A 16,818-nucleotide genomic window follows, 5' to 3' on the forward strand; every position below is an offset into this window, starting at 1 on the left:
GGGGATGGAACCCAGGAGTCCTGCCTCCCAGCCGCCCCTGGCCTGGCCAGCGGCCTCTCCCGCGCCTCCTCTCAGTCCCTCTGCGATTCCCTTTTCTAGCCTTTCTTGGGGCCCAAGAGGAAAAAGGGGGTTGGTTTTTTCTTTACCATCTACATTAGCTCCGCCTCCTTCATGCAACTCAGTTTCTGATTGGCTGCTGTCTGCCAAGGGCGTGGCATCCTTAGTGCCCTCCACCTCAGCTGTGCAGAGACACCAGGGAAAAGAGCAGGGAGGGAAGAAGAGAAAAAATGTCGAGGGGGGAGGGGGGAGAGAGAAATTGATTGATTGAAGGACTCAGAACCCAATCACCGGCTGTGCCCAGCGAAGCAGCTCGTGCCAGACGCCCAGACAGAGAGAGGAGAGGGTTTGCAGCAGCCCAAGGGTGGCAGATCTCATGCAAATCACCAGGCGGGCAGGGATTTAGTGACAGAAGGAGAGCGGCTGCCCTAGGAGCCAGTCACTGACACGACTGGTTTGACCGCCCCTGGGCCCCAGGAGACGGGGCCGGACAGCGCCCCTGGGCTCGCAGCTGATACCCCTTGAGGCCCCAGCCATGTGTAACAAAGGACTGATGGACACATCCAGCTGGCGCGTCCCCCCATGGCTCTCTCACTCCCCCACCCCCCAGCTGGATAGAGGGGAGGGGAACCACTGCCCTCGGCTGGGGGACAGGAGCCCGCTGGATTCCATGCGGCTCTGCCCCAGAACATGGCCATGCAAAGCGGCTGCTGTCCTGGTAGCCAAACTCTGCGGAGAAGGGTCCGGGGGCAACAGCAGGGACCAGCCCTTGAAGCCTGGAGAGGAGCCGCCCCCTGGAGGCCCCACCTTCCCCCTACCTTTCCGGACCACTTTGTAGCCGCCCTGCCCCTCCGCAGCCGGGGGCCTCTCCACTTCCTGGGACGCCTCCCGACCGCCGTCTGAACTCCAGCCCGTCTCCTCCACGTCCCCCGCACTCGGCCGGCTTTCCGACTCCAGCTCTGGCTCCGGCCTGCCGCTGGGCGAGTGGCCCGGGAGACCAGCCCTGTCCGTGGTGGGGCCGCCCCGCCCCGAGTGCTCCTGGCAGCCCGAGTCCTGGCTGGACAGCACCGAGTCCCAGGGCTGCGCGGCTCCTCCAGCCACCGAGGGCGTGGGGGTCAGGTCGTCCTCAGGCTCCGGGTCCCGGCAGGGCAGCAGGCTGCGCAGGATCAGATGCCGCAGGTTCTCCACTAGGAGTGGGAGAGAAGACAAGCAGGTTGGGCCGGGCCCTGGCCGGGAAGCCCCCAGCCGGAGGGCTGGATGCAGGCTGGCTTCGGTGCCTACGCATACACCTCCTCGCTCAGCCAGAGGGGGCGCTGCAGAGCAACGCCAGGCGCTCCCCCAACGGGAACCAAGCGCCTGGTCTGATTCTAGGTGCCCTGGGGCACCCGCGGAAGGGGGGTGTCTGGACACATCTGGCCCGATGGGGTACGAGGGCACCACGGGGCCGAGAAACCCTCCTCCCCGCCTGGGTGGGGCGGGCTCCAAGCAACCTTCTCACCACAGCTTTCGGGGGGGGAGGGGAACATCGATCCGGTTGGGAGAGTGAAGGGGCTGGTAGCACTCGCTAGAACCGGACACAGGGCAAGCCCCACATCCAGAGCTCTGCTGGTGCCCCTCAAGCCTGACCCACAACCCGCTGCGCTCCCAGCTCAGGGCTTCTCCCCACCCGGTTCAGCCTCCCCCTGCTCCTCTGTATGCACTGGGCTAGATGGCGGAGCCGAGAGACGCAGCGTGTCTGTGTGCGCGATAAGAGACGGGGACGGCTCAGAGAAGCAGCTGCCCTCCTCTCTCCCCAGGGTGGGCCCCCATTAGCAGCATCACAACCCAGCCTTCACTCACCGTCCTCCAGGGCCGATTCGGCCAGTCCCTCGGTCAACACAAGCCCCGGGAGGGGCAGGTGCATGCTGGGCCCCGGTTCCTCAGACACTCCAGCTTCATCTAATTCCGCAGAGCTCTGTGCCGGCACAGGGGCAGCCGGTGCCTCCTCCCCCTCTTCCTCCTCCTCCTCCTCGCTGCCTTCGGCCTCCGGCTCCTCTGGCAGCACCGGATGCTTCGCCTTGCCCAGGAAGTCGGGGGGATTGTCATCCGCTGCGCAGGGGCGAGAGATCACAGGGGGCGTTTGGATTAGGCGGTGCTGGAGGGCCAGGGCCAGAAAGGGCGGGGGGTGGGGAGAGTGGCTGGGGGCCAGCCCGTCACAAGGAGATCAGAGCGAGCCAACCTGCAGTGGGAACTGGGGTCCTGGCGTGGGGCCAGTCAGACACCTAGAGCCTCGCACAGGAGGTTCCCATTACCACCCCACACGCTCCCCTTGTGCCACCTACATATGGGCTGCTGCTCCGGGCCCCACAGGGACGGCTGGAAGCTGCTGGCTGTCAGAGTCCCCTGGCAGAGGGAGTGGGGGGCGCCCCGGCTGGGAGGGGAGCTCACCTGAAGAGACATCGTCCACCTCCATCCCGGAGCTGTCGGCTTGGGAGAGGATCGGGGAGACGTCGGGGTCTTGCAGCACCAGGCTGTGGGGACAAGAGCCGAGTCAGACAGGCAGCGGCAGGGCAGCCGAGCGGCTGGGGGCTAAAGTGAGGGCCTAGGCGGGACTGCGGAGCAAGGTTGACTTGGCTGGCGGCTTCACTTCACCCACAGGATCGGGGCCTTAATTACCGACGGCCCTGAGCCACCAGCCGCTCTAGCAGCAGGAAGGGACTCGCCCTGCAGAGGCCGGTGCCCCTAGACACGTGGCAGCCGCCCAGCCTCAGGGGGAATCAAACCTGGGTCCCTGGAGATCTAAACGGCAGCGTGAGATTCCCAGGGCTCTATTCACGGCCCGGCCGCTGGAGGGGGATAGTGAGCCAGCCTGGGGCTGGGGGTGAGTCTGATCTGTTCCCGGGTCAGGCAGGGCAGGCCTTGGAGAGATCCCCAAGTGCTCTGAGCAGGAATGGAGACCTGGCCCCACCCCCAGCCCCGTCCCTGCTGCCCCCCAGCCTGAGCTTCTAGGCCAGACCCCAGAGCCCCACGGCCAGGCTGTCCCCATTTCCCTCCCTGCCCCGCCCCACGGCAGCTGCTGAGAGGCCCCCAGGGTGGCGCTGCTCACCTGGATGGGGCCGGCCTGTGGATGGGCAGCTCCCGGGCCCGGCGTTTGGGGGGGGAGGTGGCGTTCCTCATGGCGCTCTGCACCGCCTCCTCCAGCAGCTCCATCCACCTGCCAGGCCGAGGAGAGGGGGCGTTACGGCCCCAACACCCACCGGCTGCTGCCTGCTCCGAGACCAGACCCCAGGGCTTCGGCTCCGCCCCCCAGCAGAGCTCCACCCCCTCACACAGATGGGACTGCACCAAGGGGGGGGACCCTAACTCCCAGCTCTGCCAGTGCCCCTCACTCACGATCTGCAGCCCCCTGCTAGTCCAGCCCTGCCCCCCTCCCCAGCTCTGCCAACGCCCCTCACTCCTGACCCGCAGCCCCTGCTAGTCCAGCCCTGCCCGCCCCCCCCGAGCTCTGCCAATGCCCCTCACTCCTGACCCGCAGCCCCTGCTAGTCCAGCCCTGCCCGCCCCCCCCGAGCTCTGCCAACACCCTTCACTCCTGACCCACAGCCCCTGCTAGTCCAGCCCTGCCCCCCTCCCCGCTCTGCCAACGCCCCTCACTCCTGACCCGCAGCCCCTCCTAGCCCAGCCCTGCCCGCCCCCCCCAAGCTCTGCCAATGCCCCTCACTCCTGATCCGCAGCCCCTGCTAGTCCAGCCCTGCCCGCCCCCCCCGAGCTCTGCCAACACCCTTCACTCCTGACCCACAGCCCCTGCTAGTCCAGCCCTGCCCCCCTCCCTGCTCTGCCAAAGCCCCTCACTCCTGACACGCAGCCTCTGCTAGTCCAGCCCTGCCCACCCCCCACAGCTCTGCCAATGCCCCTCACTCCCGACCCACAGCCCCTGCTAGTCCAGTCCTGGATCCCACCTCCACAGCCTGGCTGGTGCCTCTCACTCCCAACCTGCAGCCCCTGCTACCCTAGCCCTGGGCTTGCCCCCCCACTGATGCCCCTCACTCCTGACCCGCAGCCCCCTGCTACCCCATCCCCCAGCTCTGCCAGTGTCCCTCATTTCTGACCTGCAGCCCCAGGACATGCTAGTTACCTTGGTCGGTAGTCTCCTCTCCTCCCCCCAATGCCCCAAGGACCGTCCCATAGCCCCTCCCTCTCCGCCCATCATTACACCCTTACGTGTTTTTCTCTGAGGGCGTCAGCGCCACCAGCTCGTAGATCTGGGGCCCCAGCTCGGAAGTGCAGATGATGAAAAGGGCTCGTTTGTCTGCGCACAGAGGAGAGACGGGACGCTACAGGGAATGTTCGGGCACCGCAGCCTACAGGGCTCTGCTTCAGAGCTGTTCCCATGCCCACGTCCCCCTGGGGGGAGACGAGATTCCCCCTCCCCATCGATACCCGCACTAGCCGCCCGCCTGGGCAGAGCACCCCTGGGCCTCTCCCGCTCACTACCTGTGGCCACAGAGCGGATGAGCATGGAGTTGAGCTTCAGGACGGGGCTGAAGGTCTGCTTGGTGTCCGAGGAGCCCGGCGCCGTCTTGCTGTGAAATTTCAGCACCAGCTTCTCGTCCTGTTTCTGCAGCAGCACCAGGAGGTCCTCCAGCAGCAGCACGTGCAGATCTGCACAGGCCAGACGCAGACCCAGTCACCCAGCTCCTTTGGTTCCCCCTCTACGGTGAAGCGGGAGCCAGGCTGCCCCATGGGCACTAAGGGACAGCCAGATCCACCCCTAGGCAGGGATTTGCAAACCTTCTTTGGCCCCAGACTCTCACTGGAAATCAAAAGAACTCAGGCGCCTAACTCCCATGGGCTTCTCTCCCCAGCCCAGCCTCAGAGAACAGGGACTAACCGGCTCATTAGTGTCCTCTGCAGGGCTGATGAGGAGGGAGCAACACACAGGCTTGAAGACAAGTCACCCCACTTTAGATCCCCAGGCTGTCCTGCCCTGCTGCGTCGCCCCACCCCCACCCCGACTCTCTGGGGGCCAGTTGAGAAGGTGGAAAGCTGACCCCTGCTGGGGAAGGATGGTGTGATTGGGGCTCCCCCTAGTGGAGGATCCCCAGAGGATAAAAGCCTGCTAATGCTAGCAGCTAATAGAGTTACCCCCTGCAGCTCCTTGGAGACCAGCATCCTGGGTGGCTCTTGGGGATGGGGGTTTTGGACAGAAGGCAGAGGGACGTGTCAGGGAGGTACGAACCCAATGTCTTCTCCTTGCTGATGCGCCAGCTCAAAGCCCCCTCATGGATCATGCGCCGGGAGGTGAGGTCGAGGTTCTGCGCACAGCAGGGAAGGCACGGTTAGTTGCTGGCTCTCCCCTCCTGGGGATGCGGGGAAATCAGGACAGAGTCCCATCCCCCCCACACCTTGCTCCCAGCCGGGTGGTACCTTGAACTCAGCTGCCAGCGGGTTGCTGGTCCGCTCCAGAGACGTGGCATCCAGGCGTTTCTGGTAGGCCTCCAGCCGGTGCCGGTTCTCCGCCCGCTTCACCGCCTCATTCACGTACCTGAGGATCTCCCGGCACTGGTCGCGGGCACGGCACAGCTTCTTGTGCTCCGGGGTCCCGCCTGCGGGCGGACAGAGGGCGTCAAGAGGGTGAGGCCATGCTGGAGGTTCTGGTCTCTCTCTCTCTCACACTGGGGCGAAACACCCTGGATTTCGAGGGCAGTGGCACCCACCTAACGGAGTGGGTGCAGGCCAGTCGGGCTCGCCGTTCTGGGGGAGACAGGGCTACGGCAATGGCTGTGTTGGCTCCCAGGTGCCCACCTAGTCCCACCCTGGGCTGAAGCCCATCTGGCCACAAGGAAAGGCTGCTGCTGAGCTCCGTGGGCTAAAGCCCCCTGCCCACCTGGCGGTCATCAGCAAGGCAAGCTCCCCTCACTGTCCTGCCCCATGGAGTCCCTCCTGCAGGGAGAAAAGCTGCAGCCCAGCCCACGCTCGGCCCCTCTGCTGGGCATGGAGGCGATGTGGCCGCGCCGTCAGCCCCACCCGTACCGTCCGTGTGCTTGAGGATATTCTCCAGCAGCAGCGGGTACTTGGTCAGGCGCTGCATCTCGGAGATGATCAGGTCCTTCAGCTGCAGGCGTCGGCACTGCGGGTTGCTCTCGGCTTCCTGGGATCGGGGGAGAGAAGGAGAGACAGCGCTGCAGCCCCCGCACGTGGGAGGGGACACGACTGGGCAGAGCTCCAGCCAGGGGGACTGGGGGAGAAGATGTCAGCAGAGCTCGCAGTACCTGCATGAAGATCTGGAAGCGGGTCTCCTTGCGCTGCTTGGTTTTGATCAGCTCCAGGGCGATGGACTGGTATGAGCAGAAATCAGCTGCCACCTGCTGGATTTCCTCCCGTGCTGGCCCGTCGAACTGGGAGCGGGGAAAGACAAAGGACCAGAGCTGAGCTGTCAGCCCCTCAGCACCGTCCGGGACCCCCTCGCCCCAAAGACCCAGGGGCCTAGGATCTGGTCTCTGACAGTGGCCAGCACTAGCTGCTTCAGAGGAAGGCGTAAGTTATTTGCATGACCTGTAGTAACTCTGGATATTCTTGTTATCCTCAGAAATGTCCAGTCCCTCTCTGAACCCTGCTAAGTTCTTGGCCTCAGCACCATCCAGTGGCAGGCAGTTCCACAGGCTAATCACATAGCAAGTGAAAAAGTCTGTCCTTTTATTGGTTTTAAATGTGCCGTTTGTTCATTTCACTGCGCAGCTCTTTGGCCTTCTGCGCCAGGAGACAGGAAGACCCCCAAACCCACCATCCCGTAGCTCTCCCGGCCCTACCCGAGAAAGCATGAGATCCCCGATCTCTTTGATGATTGGTCCTTCTTCTCGGAGCTTCTTCATGGATTCAGACAGAGAATCTGAACAAGGAAGGGAAGGGGGAACAGGAATAAATAAAGGAGGAGTGAGGGAAAGGAGAAAGAAATTAAATAGTCCTCTTCTAATGAGGAAGAGCAGCATCCCTCTGCCCGGGAGATCTGCCGACCTACATTCCACATAGAACATTCCTACATTTCAGATGTAAACCACTGCCATGTACCCGACACCGTATGGCCAGCCTCTCTTGTCATGTCCCTGTGAGCTCCTTACCCCAAAATCCTTTCCAACAGTCCCTCCGGTGCATGTCTCCCACGCTCAGCCAGCAGCGGATACCCCTGGGAGAAGTGGCCACTCCTGGAACGAGCTGCCTCCAATCTCAGCAGCAGGCACCCAATGACGGAGAGGCATGGACAGGCCTGCACAGCCCCGTCTTAGTCATTTACCATCAAGAGGCTGCAGCTACCCTGGCTTGTATGTTTAATGTGTCTGCCCCAGAGAGCCACACGCCACCCGACTATTGTCTGGTACTGGAGCTAGCCTGGACAGGTGACCATAGAGACAACAGGGAGTGTCTACACAGCCAGCAGCAGAGAGTCTGAGTGGCCAGGTCGACAGACTCGGGATCGTGGGCCAGTGTTAAAACTGGCCACGTCGGTGTCAGAGAGTCTGAGTGGCCAGGTCGACAGACTCTTGATCGTGGGCCAGTGCTAAAACTGGCCACGTCGGCGTCAGGTTCTGAAGCCTGTGGGGTGGGCCGGAGCCGCAGCGTGGCTGTTTTTAGCCCCGTGAGCCCTAGTCCGCAGAGCCGTGTAGACGCCACTCTAGAGTCACAGAGTTCAAAGCCAGAAGAGACCAGCGGAGCGTTAGTCACCGCACAGCAGGCCAGCAAACAGTCGGAGATCCAGGCCTTCCAGCCCCCGGGGGGAGACAACGCTAAATCCCCTGCGGGACCGGCCACTGGCAGCGGCACACACTTTAACATGGGACACTTGGGATTCAAATCGCTGTTCTCGGTGCAAACTCCAGGGGGTGGCAGCGGGCCGCACTGAGTGGGCCCATGGGCCGGCCCTTAGAGAGACAGGCACCGGGGATTTCTAGCCCGAGGGGGTGAAGGGAATTCAGTGGCTTACTGTGGATGTCGATCAGGTCCGGGAGGTTGGGGAAGAGCAGCCCCAGCTCCTCCCGCGATAGCAAGTTCTCCCTCTTCATCCGCTGGTAGAAGAGGACGTCCAGGACTCGGAGGATCCGCAGGTGAGACGCCTCCGTGGCAAAGAGCTCTGCCCCCCGGTGGGAGAGAGGGAGGGGTTCAGAGACAGGCCGGCTCTTAGCTCCCCCACCCCGCCAAAGTAGCCTGGGCCCCACACTTCAAGCAAAGCCACCAAATGTACCAACTCTGTCTTCCCCCAGATCTACCCTGGCAACAGCGCCCAGGGCCTGCCATTCCCACCAAGGGTCAGTCCCTCCCGCGGGGGTGCTGTCACCCCGGCACCCAGGGAAGAGGAGCAGCAGGATCCTCACCGTTGATCACCTCCTGGCGGTCTATCTCCCTGTGGGTCAGGTCAGCCATGACCTCCCGGCCGACAGTGTGCTGCCAGTTCTGAGAGTCTGGTTCCGGCTCCAGGTCCGACAGCTGGCCCAGGTCATCCTCCAGCAGGTGGGGGAGGAAGGAGTCGGTGCCGAAGCCCAGACTGGGGGAATCAATGCTCCTGGGAGAATATTGGGTGGGGGAGAGGGAAGGGAGTTTACTCCCTGCAGCTGTGCATGGACGCCATGCGGGGCCCCTACCCCACTCCCAACCCAGCTCGAACCTGGGACTGTCACCCCAAAGAGCATAAACCTCTAATGCTTGAGCTAAAAGGCTAAAGCTCCCTAGCGGGCATCCCTAGCAGACTCATTAACCTCATACATGACCCAGCCACTGGGGGAGGGAGGAGAGAGGGGGCCACAGACTCGCCTTCACCCCCCAAACCCTAACGTGTAGGGTCCTTTGGAAGGCAGGAGAACTGGCTCAAACTGGGGCATTTCAGGAGATTCCAGGCAGCTTGGCCATACCACAAAACCCAATTCCCCCACCCCGCCCCTGGAGCACGCAGAGCTCGGGGTCACTCACCTGCGCCCCATCTTGGGTGTGTAGGGAGGAGTGGGGTTTTCCAGGGACCTGGGGACGCAATTGAAAACTGCACTTAATCCCCGAGCAATGGTATCCCGGTGACCTTCGCACTCCCTCCCTGCCGCGTCAGAGCTCCGGGCTCCGCATTTACTGCACGATCTCGAGGCTGCCAAGAACGACTGGCTGGGATTTCCGGGAGGGGGGGGGGGGCTGCACAATTCCCCAGGCTCCTCTGAAAATCACAGGCTCAAAGACAGCCCTGGGAGCAAACTTCTGCAGGACTGGGGCCTTCAAGTGTGAGTCCCTGGGGGTGGAACTTGGCCTCTGTCAACCAGATAAACTTTCCAAAGAGCTCATGGGTGTGTGTGGAGGGGGTTCCTCAGGACCAGCTGACAGTGCTGGGGGGCGAGGCGAGGGGGGGGTTCAGACACTTTTGAAAATGGAATCTAGACCCCTAAATCTCTCCGGCCATTTCGGGAGCTTCCTCCTCTCCATGGCTGGATAAACTCTGCGACGGAACCCTGGCTGGGTCACCTGCCTGCCCACCTACCCACCAGGCCTTCAACACTTGGCCAGGTGGCTAGGCTTTCTCACCCCACGCTCGATTAAAACAGCCTGCTTTGCTTTCAGACCCGAGTGGGGACACTCTTGGCTGGGAGCTCATGAGAGTTCAGCTCCCAAATCCGACTGGAAATCGGGCCCATCTGAAACCTCCAATAGAAACAGACGAGAGGCACCGTCCGGAGGTCTTTGTCCCCCTGCCTGCTGGCTCAGGGCTTTGGGCTCTGACCTCGTGGACAGGCTGGATGCCGAAGACGACGCCGACTGGTGAAGCCGCGTGGCCTCTGCTGCAGCGTCCATGTCCACGTCGCTCCGGGACCGTGGCACGTTCTCCGCCTTTCGCGATTTCTTCATCTCCTCCCGCCCTTTCAGGCTCTCCGACCGGCCCAGCTTGACTTCTGACCTGGAACTGCACGGGGGAGCGGGGTTGGCGAGACGCAAGGAACTGCTGGATTTCATGCAGGCCAGAAGAGCTGAGAATGCATGTGCATGTGGGGAAGCAAGCTAGAACCTGTCTCATTAATCTAGAACCCCAGGCCCAGCAGGGAGCTGGAACCCACCTCATTAATCTAGAACCCCACCCCTCAGCAGCCCTACCTGTCTGAGTCCAGCAGCTCTTCAGGGAAGCTGCCGGTGGAGAGACGCTGCGTGCCAGGCTCCTGGGACTCACAATGCTGGTTGTTTTCAAAGTGCTGGATGATGTTCCTCACATTGCCAGGTTTGACTGGTGGGACGGGGGAGTCAGGGACAGAAGGACAGATGGACAGACATAAGAGATAGGTATTGACGGCTGATGGCTAAATCGTTAACCTGCAGCCCATTACGTAGCCCCCCAAGGGCTAAATACACCCTAGCAGCAGTGGGCCCGGCTCCAGCAGTTTGACTCTCTTGGGTGTGGCTGGTCTCGTATGGTCTGGAGATGGCTGGTGTGAGGTGGGTGCTTTTGGGATTCTGGGAGGCAGGGCAGCTCCCTGTCTCTACTTTGAGCCCATACGCCCCAGCCTTCCCCCCTCCCTGCTGCCACCAGCCCCCAGCTACCACCTCATGCCTCCGTGCAGACAGTGTATGAAAAACCGCCAGCTGGAGGCGCTCGGCAGCGGGCTCCGAAATCAGTGCCGCCCCATGGTGCGTAGTGGCTACAAAGCTGCAATACACTCAGGTGGCCTGGCGCTAAACCAGTGACACGGTTATGGGGAGTTTTCAGGACACCCCTGGTTCGAGAGGGTCCCCCAAAAGACTCATCCTTCTCCCAGTGTTCAACTGGGTTTCCCTGCAGAACCAGCCCACTCAGCAGTCAGGCTGCGGATTAAATCCCACAGCTGATGGAAGCCGAGCAGCTCATCTACACAGGAAACCTGCACCAATTTAGTCCACCTGGTACAAATCCGTGTGTGGACGCTCTCATTTCGGTTTAGCTTCAACTTCCCATCGAAATTAAGAGCCATCCACCCAGGCTGTCACACCGGGGCGTCTCCTGCAGGCCAGACTGTCGCCTGGGGATGGCTACTCCTGCAGCGGCTCGCACAGGAAAACAGATCTACGACCTAGAGAACTACGATCTAGTGGGAGGTGCACGGCATACGATATCAGGGCAGGAGGGAGCATGGGGTGGGCTCCCCCAGAAGCCTGGAGGTGTCTTAGGCACCCACTTCGCCCCACATTGCTCCCGATGTTATCCATTGCAGACCTTCTTTGCTCCCCTCCCCGGCTTAAAGGTTCTCCAGAGTCCAATCCTGACAATGTGCAAAGGTTAACAGCCTTGTTATCCAATGAGAGAGAGAGAGTTTCTTCCCTCAGTCAGTCTGCTGCCTCCCTCTAGGAATGCAGGGGGCATTTATACGGTGCTCACGTCCCAGGGCATCTGGACACCTAGCCAGACTGGTGCCTTCCACCCCAGAAGGCCCCATCCCACTACACAAGCGTTGGCCTGACTCTTCCTGCACCATGGCCCCTTTGCATGGCCGTGGCAGTGAAAAGGGGCCTTGAAGTGGAGATAAGTTAGTTACGCCCACTGCTTGGGCAGCAGAGAAATGGCTTACATGTGCTGCGTGGGACTGAGATTTCAGGCCCTAAGGTGAAACTGACCCCTACACAGTGGCCTGTTTCGAGCAGGACCTTCCGCCCAGGGAGCATTTCAGCCTACGTTTCTCTTGCAGCCGCGGAGTCACGCCGCACAGCGGTGCAGGGCAGGAAAGGAAGGAGAACGACCTGTCTACCGGAAAGCGCAGGGAGATTTTAAGATCTAACTGGCCCAACTGGAACTTGGCTACAGCATGGTGTGAAAAAACCTGGCTCTGCGATTGCTCGTCTTGCATGCAGCTGGGCCCCTGTCACACGCATAGCGCACCCTAGTGCCAGGACAGGGGCTCGAGATCGGTACTGGGTCAGGAAGTGCGCCTCGTACTGGATCAGCCACCCCACTCCCTAGTATGAGCCTGGGGCACGTGAAGCAGCACTGTCTCTGAAAGGAGAGCACCAACTACGTACCACTGTCCATTAAATTCCTGAACGGACAAGAGGAAAAGGAGAAGAGGGCAGAAAACTGAGCAGCCTCGAAGGCACAGGAAAACAAATCACCCAGGAGTGAAGGAAACGAAGGCCTTGGGCCTTAGAGCAGAAAGATTTTGACATACGAAGGAACCAGCTCCCAGTGAAGTCAAGGGAAAGACTCCCATCACCACCTTTCTATCAGTAGATCTCAAAGAACTTTAGAAAACAGGTCAGTATATTAACACCCCATTTGCCTAATGGGGAAATGAGGCACAAAGAGGGGCCGTGACTTTGCCCCAGGTCCCCCAACATGCCAGTGGCAAAGCTGGAATTAGAAACCAGGTATTTTGAGTCCCAGTCCAATGCTCTGTCCACTAAGCCTCCCCTCTCCAACCCTGCCCAAGCGCCCGCAATGCCCGCCCCTGATGCCACAGTGCAATGAGGTGGGAGACCTTTGGGGAAAGTCCCGCTTAAAAAAATTAAACAAATAAAGCTGAACATAAAAGAAAAGAAAAGGCCTTTTACCTTCCACAGGGGACAAAGGGACATGAAATGCTGAAAGGAAAAAACAATGAGATGTCAAATCAATCCTGCATTTCAACAACAGAGGAGGTTAGAAGGGCGTGTGAGCTGCACAATGAGAACTCAAAGAGGAAATGGAAAGCGAAGGCAGTGAAGAGACACACAAACCCCTCTCCCGCGCTCCCCGCGGGGAACACACATGGCTCTGACTGTATGGACAGCGCTGCATCTGTGTGCATGGTGCTAGTAACACGCACGCTCACAACTGCACATATAGCCTTTGGAAGATGTTTTTAGGATGGTCTCAGCCCAGCCTCCTTTTTTGCACCCCCCACAAACCACATCAGCTTTCTGTGCAACCCACCCCCTGCCTCACCCCCCTTCCCATATAACTACCGGCCAAAATCGAATCATGTCTGGTGGGATTTTCAAACGCACCCAGTGCCAGGTGATTTCTGTCCCCTTGGAAGCCCTCACTGTCTCCCCCTGGGGTCGTTCCCTTTTGAAAAACCCCACCCGTGGGTGCTCAGCCGTTTGAAGGGAGGGTTTTCAGCGGCAGACACACGTGGGGGAGCGTGCAATTTCTGCAGGGGCTGCTTTGATGAGTAGACACTGCACCCTCAAGCACGGGCAGGTGTGTGCGAGAGATTTAATTAGAGAGTTGTGGGTTGTCCACCCCAGGAGCTATCCCTAACTCCACACTGGGCAGGCCCTGTCAGTCTGGAACAGCTGTTATTAAACAGCTCTGTGATGGATAAGCCCTTAGACCTTATCCACGCCTCAAAGCTTTGCCGTAAGAGCTGCCCCAACACTCCACAGCGAGAAGAGCGTGGCTTGTGCCGAACATCTTAGATTGGTTCTCCAAGCAAAATAAGCTACAGGGGCAAAAGCACGTTTATGCTCTTATAACCACAGCTACAAAATTGTAAGCATCGCCCAGGCCCGAGAGTAAAAAGGAGAGAGAGCTCATGCGAGAGTCCCTGCTGGGATGCAGCGGAGAGGGGGAGAAGGGTTGAAGGCAGGTGGAGAGACTCCTGAGGCATCACCTACATCGGGACCGGATGCAAATTCCGAGTGGAAGAAAGATTTACACTAGTGAAGTGCAGCCTAGTTGGACAGCAGCATAAGTTGCCCTGGTGCATGTCACGTCTAGGCCAGAGGTTGACACTTGTGCGGCTGCACCCCGGCACGGACAATGCCTTACACTGCCCAAAATGTTGATTCTCAGGCAGCCAGCCAGAGGAGATGACTGCCTCCAGGACCGGAACCGGCTACTCCATCGTATACAGGAGTGGCACCCCCTACTGGCAGGCCCAAGAGTCTCAAAGGACCCAGCTCCCCATCAGGCATCTCCTGCAGTACTTGTGACGCACAGGCCCCCAGCACGAGCTAATACTCACTACTCTGGGAGGAGCTTTTGGGCTTCCCAATGTATTTCAGGATGGGATTGCGTTTCTTATCCTCCATCACATCTTTGTCCTTCTTCGTGCTGCTGCTCTGCTGAGACACAGAAGATGAGAGCTGGGAAAGCCGTCTTTGCAAGGGAGGCACATTAACTCCCAGAGCAACACGAGTTAACACAGAAGCAGCAGCAGCTGCATTTAATTTGCAAGGAAGGAAGCTGAGGCAGGGTGGGCCAGTGGTTAGGGGCCAGGGCTGGGAGACGGGGTTCTAATCCCCACTGAGTCGCCATGGGGTCCTGAACCAGTCACTCGGTGCTACAGCTCTCCCCACATCTGTGCAATGAGGGTCAATTACCCTGGGCCACCTTTGTCCAGGGTACAATACTTGGTGCCTTTCCGCTACATGTCTACTAGGATGCTACACCCTGCAGCTACTCCAAACTTCCCAGGAGCAGCATGGACAGAACTCTGATCTGTCTGCTCTGAAAGTCCAAGCCTGGAGTGAATGGAGAATCTCCATTAGTTGTTAGAAGTATAGGGCCTATGACACAGTGGAACAGTTCCGATTCCAGCCAGGAGGGGGCTGCCATGTATTAACAAACCAGCCAGTTTATTACAGTACAACACAAGTTACAATTCACTTTGTTCATACCGATGGGCACAAATCCTGCGTGTCTAAATTCACCAGCAGTACATCACTCAGCCTTGTCTTCACCCTCCAGTCGGAGACAGCAAGCAGCTGCCGGTCACACTGAGCTTGTGTGAGGCACTTCAGTTAGTTCCACTGGTCTGGCGTCAGCCTGACTTTGCACAGGGTCTGCTCCACAAACCACCCCCACTCCCATCCCAGAGTGAAACACCCGGCACCGGGATCAAACTGCGGGAGGGAGAGAGACGGGGAGAAGGGCGGGGGAGGGAAGGTGATGGAGGTGACGAGATACTGGCAGGCTGCTCCGGGCAGCAGAGGATTGTGCAAAGATTGTGCAAAGGGACAGAGTGGAAGGCATGGCGGAAGGAGGCCAGAAGACACAAGGGGCCCGATTCTGCCCCACTCAGGGCTCTGTGCTGCCATGTACCCTGGCACAAAGTGCCATCAGATCAGAAAAGGCCACATGTTGTGCCTGCCTTGCCCAGGTGCAAGCGACAAGGTGTCCCGCCCAAGGGCTGTGGCTGAAGGGTAATTCTGAGCTGAATGGGGAGCTTCTGGGGTTCACCTCCCCAGGGATGGGGATTAGGTGCTCACGTGCATTTCTGCGGGGGAGCTGGGGCTCGGGGAGGCTGTGGAGACAAGAACTGCACTAGGCAAGGCCTGGGGAGCTGACAGCACTGGGAAGAATCTGGTCAGAAAAGGGAACGTGGCCAATGCCCCACTCACCTTCTTGGCCTTGGGGAAAAAGGGCAGCCACTTGTCCTTGTCTGGGAAGGCCTGGGACTTCTCGCTGGTGCTGGCTGGCCGGGCCTCCCGCATCCGGATCCCCGTGTGGCTCATGTAGGTGCTGAGGGCAAAGGCCATGGGGGAGCTGGAAGAGAGGAAAACACAAGCAGACACGCTGCAGATCATCCAGGGGACAACACCAGCACCGGCGTGTCGGGAGACTGGCCTCCTTCGGCCACCGCAGGGATAACCGGCCAGAAAAGAGCCGGCGAGAGGCTCAAAGCCTCAGCAAGGCTTGGCCAGGAGTATCCATCCGCAGTGCTCCAGAGAGGGAAGGGGAGCCCTGGAATTCCCATTGTCCAATGCTACCAAAGCACCGGCGCCATCCCAAGGGCAGTGCCTGCAGCACCGTAAGGGGCCTGGCGCTTTGCAGACAGATGTCAGAGCCCATCGCCTGGGCAATCCTTGTTCCGATGAGCAGGGGCAATCAACAGGATGAGCTTGGGGGAGTCGAGCTTGCAGGGTCAGGCCGTGAGCGGTCTCACGTACTTTACAAACATTGATTGATCCTCACGACAGCCCCCATCTGCCCTGTCCTCATTTTACTGCTGGGGAAACTGAGGCAAGAGACAGGGCAGTGACTTGCCCATGGCCACACCCTGCACCAGTGGCAGCCCAAAGGGAAGTGTCTGACCAGGCGCACAGGAGACAGACACCCCAAAGGGTGTCACAATGTCTCGTACAATACTCGGCATCTTGCCAGTCAGCCCTCGGGTCTCCTTAGTCGGGGGCAAGTCAGGTTACAGCTTGATTCCTGCACGACTCATCAACCCAGGAGAAAAGCTTGCTGCTGCAAGAGAAGCACCGCCGGGACAGCTGGATCGTGGAGGGTTCTCACTGCACCAAAGGCCCCTTCAGATGGGCAGCTGGAGCTGAAGCCCGTTGCCACATTCCAGCTTCTCCTGCCCCAGCTCTGGGTGAGAGATCCAGTCACCAGCGAACAGCTCTCAGCAGCACATGAAGGAGACCTCCTGCCTCCTAGTCACCGCAGCTCACGGATCAGACAGACGGGCTTGCGGCTAACGCACCGGCCCCCAAGTTCTATCCCCAGTTCTTCCGGGGATGCCCTGCATGAGCCTGAGCAATCCCTCACTGTGCCTCGGTTTCCCCATCTATAAAATGGGGGATAGTGGCACTGCCCTACCTTCCCCCTGCCCCAGCCCAGGAGGGTTTCATTAATGTTTGCAAAGCACCCTAAGATCCACCTTGTGTCCAGCACCACAGGATCTGGGCCTGGGGACCTTGTCTCCTGGAATTGCTTTCCGGGACATTGTGCAGCGGAATGGCTTTACAGACGCCCCCCGACTTACACAAGCATTCTGTTCCAGAACACCTTGCGTAACACGAATTTTGGAAAGTTGGAAATGTATCTCCAACCATTATGCAAAAAAAAACAACGAAAAAAACCCCCTCC

The 16,818-nt window shown here is 59.9% G+C and overlaps 1 protein-coding gene across 8 annotated transcripts in view; it reads right to left on the bottom strand.

The window, feature by feature from the left end:
• Nucleotides 1-16,818, bottom strand: part of ARHGEF11 (Rho guanine nucleotide exchange factor 11) — a 78,924-nt gene that overhangs the window by 4,304 nt on the left and 57,802 nt on the right. For 4 of the 8 annotated variants that reach the window (XM_050931104.1, XM_050931105.1, XM_050931107.1 and 1 more), the window contains 20 exons: nucleotides 15,345-15,489; nucleotides 13,967-14,066; nucleotides 12,570-12,599; nucleotides 10,152-10,278; nucleotides 9,784-9,963; nucleotides 8,994-9,041; nucleotides 8,402-8,589; nucleotides 8,014-8,160; nucleotides 6,845-6,924; nucleotides 6,308-6,433; nucleotides 6,069-6,186; nucleotides 5,463-5,641; nucleotides 5,275-5,350; nucleotides 4,530-4,697; nucleotides 4,257-4,344; nucleotides 3,143-3,250; nucleotides 2,485-2,567; nucleotides 1,897-2,145; nucleotides 876-1,244; nucleotides 147-239 (listed from right to left, as the gene is read on the bottom strand). In XM_050931104.1, the coding sequence (XP_050787061.1) occupies nucleotides 147-239; nucleotides 876-1,244; nucleotides 1,897-2,145; nucleotides 2,485-2,567; nucleotides 3,143-3,250; nucleotides 4,257-4,344; nucleotides 4,530-4,697; nucleotides 5,275-5,350; nucleotides 5,463-5,641; nucleotides 6,069-6,186; nucleotides 6,308-6,433; nucleotides 6,845-6,924; nucleotides 8,014-8,160; nucleotides 8,402-8,589; nucleotides 8,994-9,041; nucleotides 9,784-9,963; nucleotides 10,152-10,278; nucleotides 12,570-12,599; nucleotides 13,967-14,066; nucleotides 15,345-15,489 (2,702 nt within the window). The remainder of the gene's footprint in view (nucleotides 1-146; nucleotides 240-875; nucleotides 1,245-1,896; nucleotides 2,146-2,484; nucleotides 2,568-3,142; nucleotides 3,251-4,256; nucleotides 4,345-4,529; nucleotides 4,698-5,274; nucleotides 5,351-5,462; nucleotides 5,642-6,068; nucleotides 6,187-6,307; nucleotides 6,434-6,844; nucleotides 6,925-8,013; nucleotides 8,161-8,401; nucleotides 8,590-8,993; nucleotides 9,042-9,783; nucleotides 9,964-10,151; nucleotides 10,279-12,569; nucleotides 12,600-13,966; nucleotides 14,067-15,344; nucleotides 15,490-16,818) is intronic. The other 4 variants (XM_050931106.1, XM_050931110.1, XM_050931109.1 and 1 more) reach the window with 4 other exon arrangements.

The sequence above is a fragment of the Gopherus flavomarginatus genome, chromosome 20, assembly GCF_025201925.1.
Source record: "Gopherus flavomarginatus isolate rGopFla2 chromosome 20, rGopFla2.mat.asm, whole genome shotgun sequence".
Lineage (NCBI taxonomy): Eukaryota > Metazoa > Chordata > Testudines > Testudinidae > Gopherus > Gopherus flavomarginatus.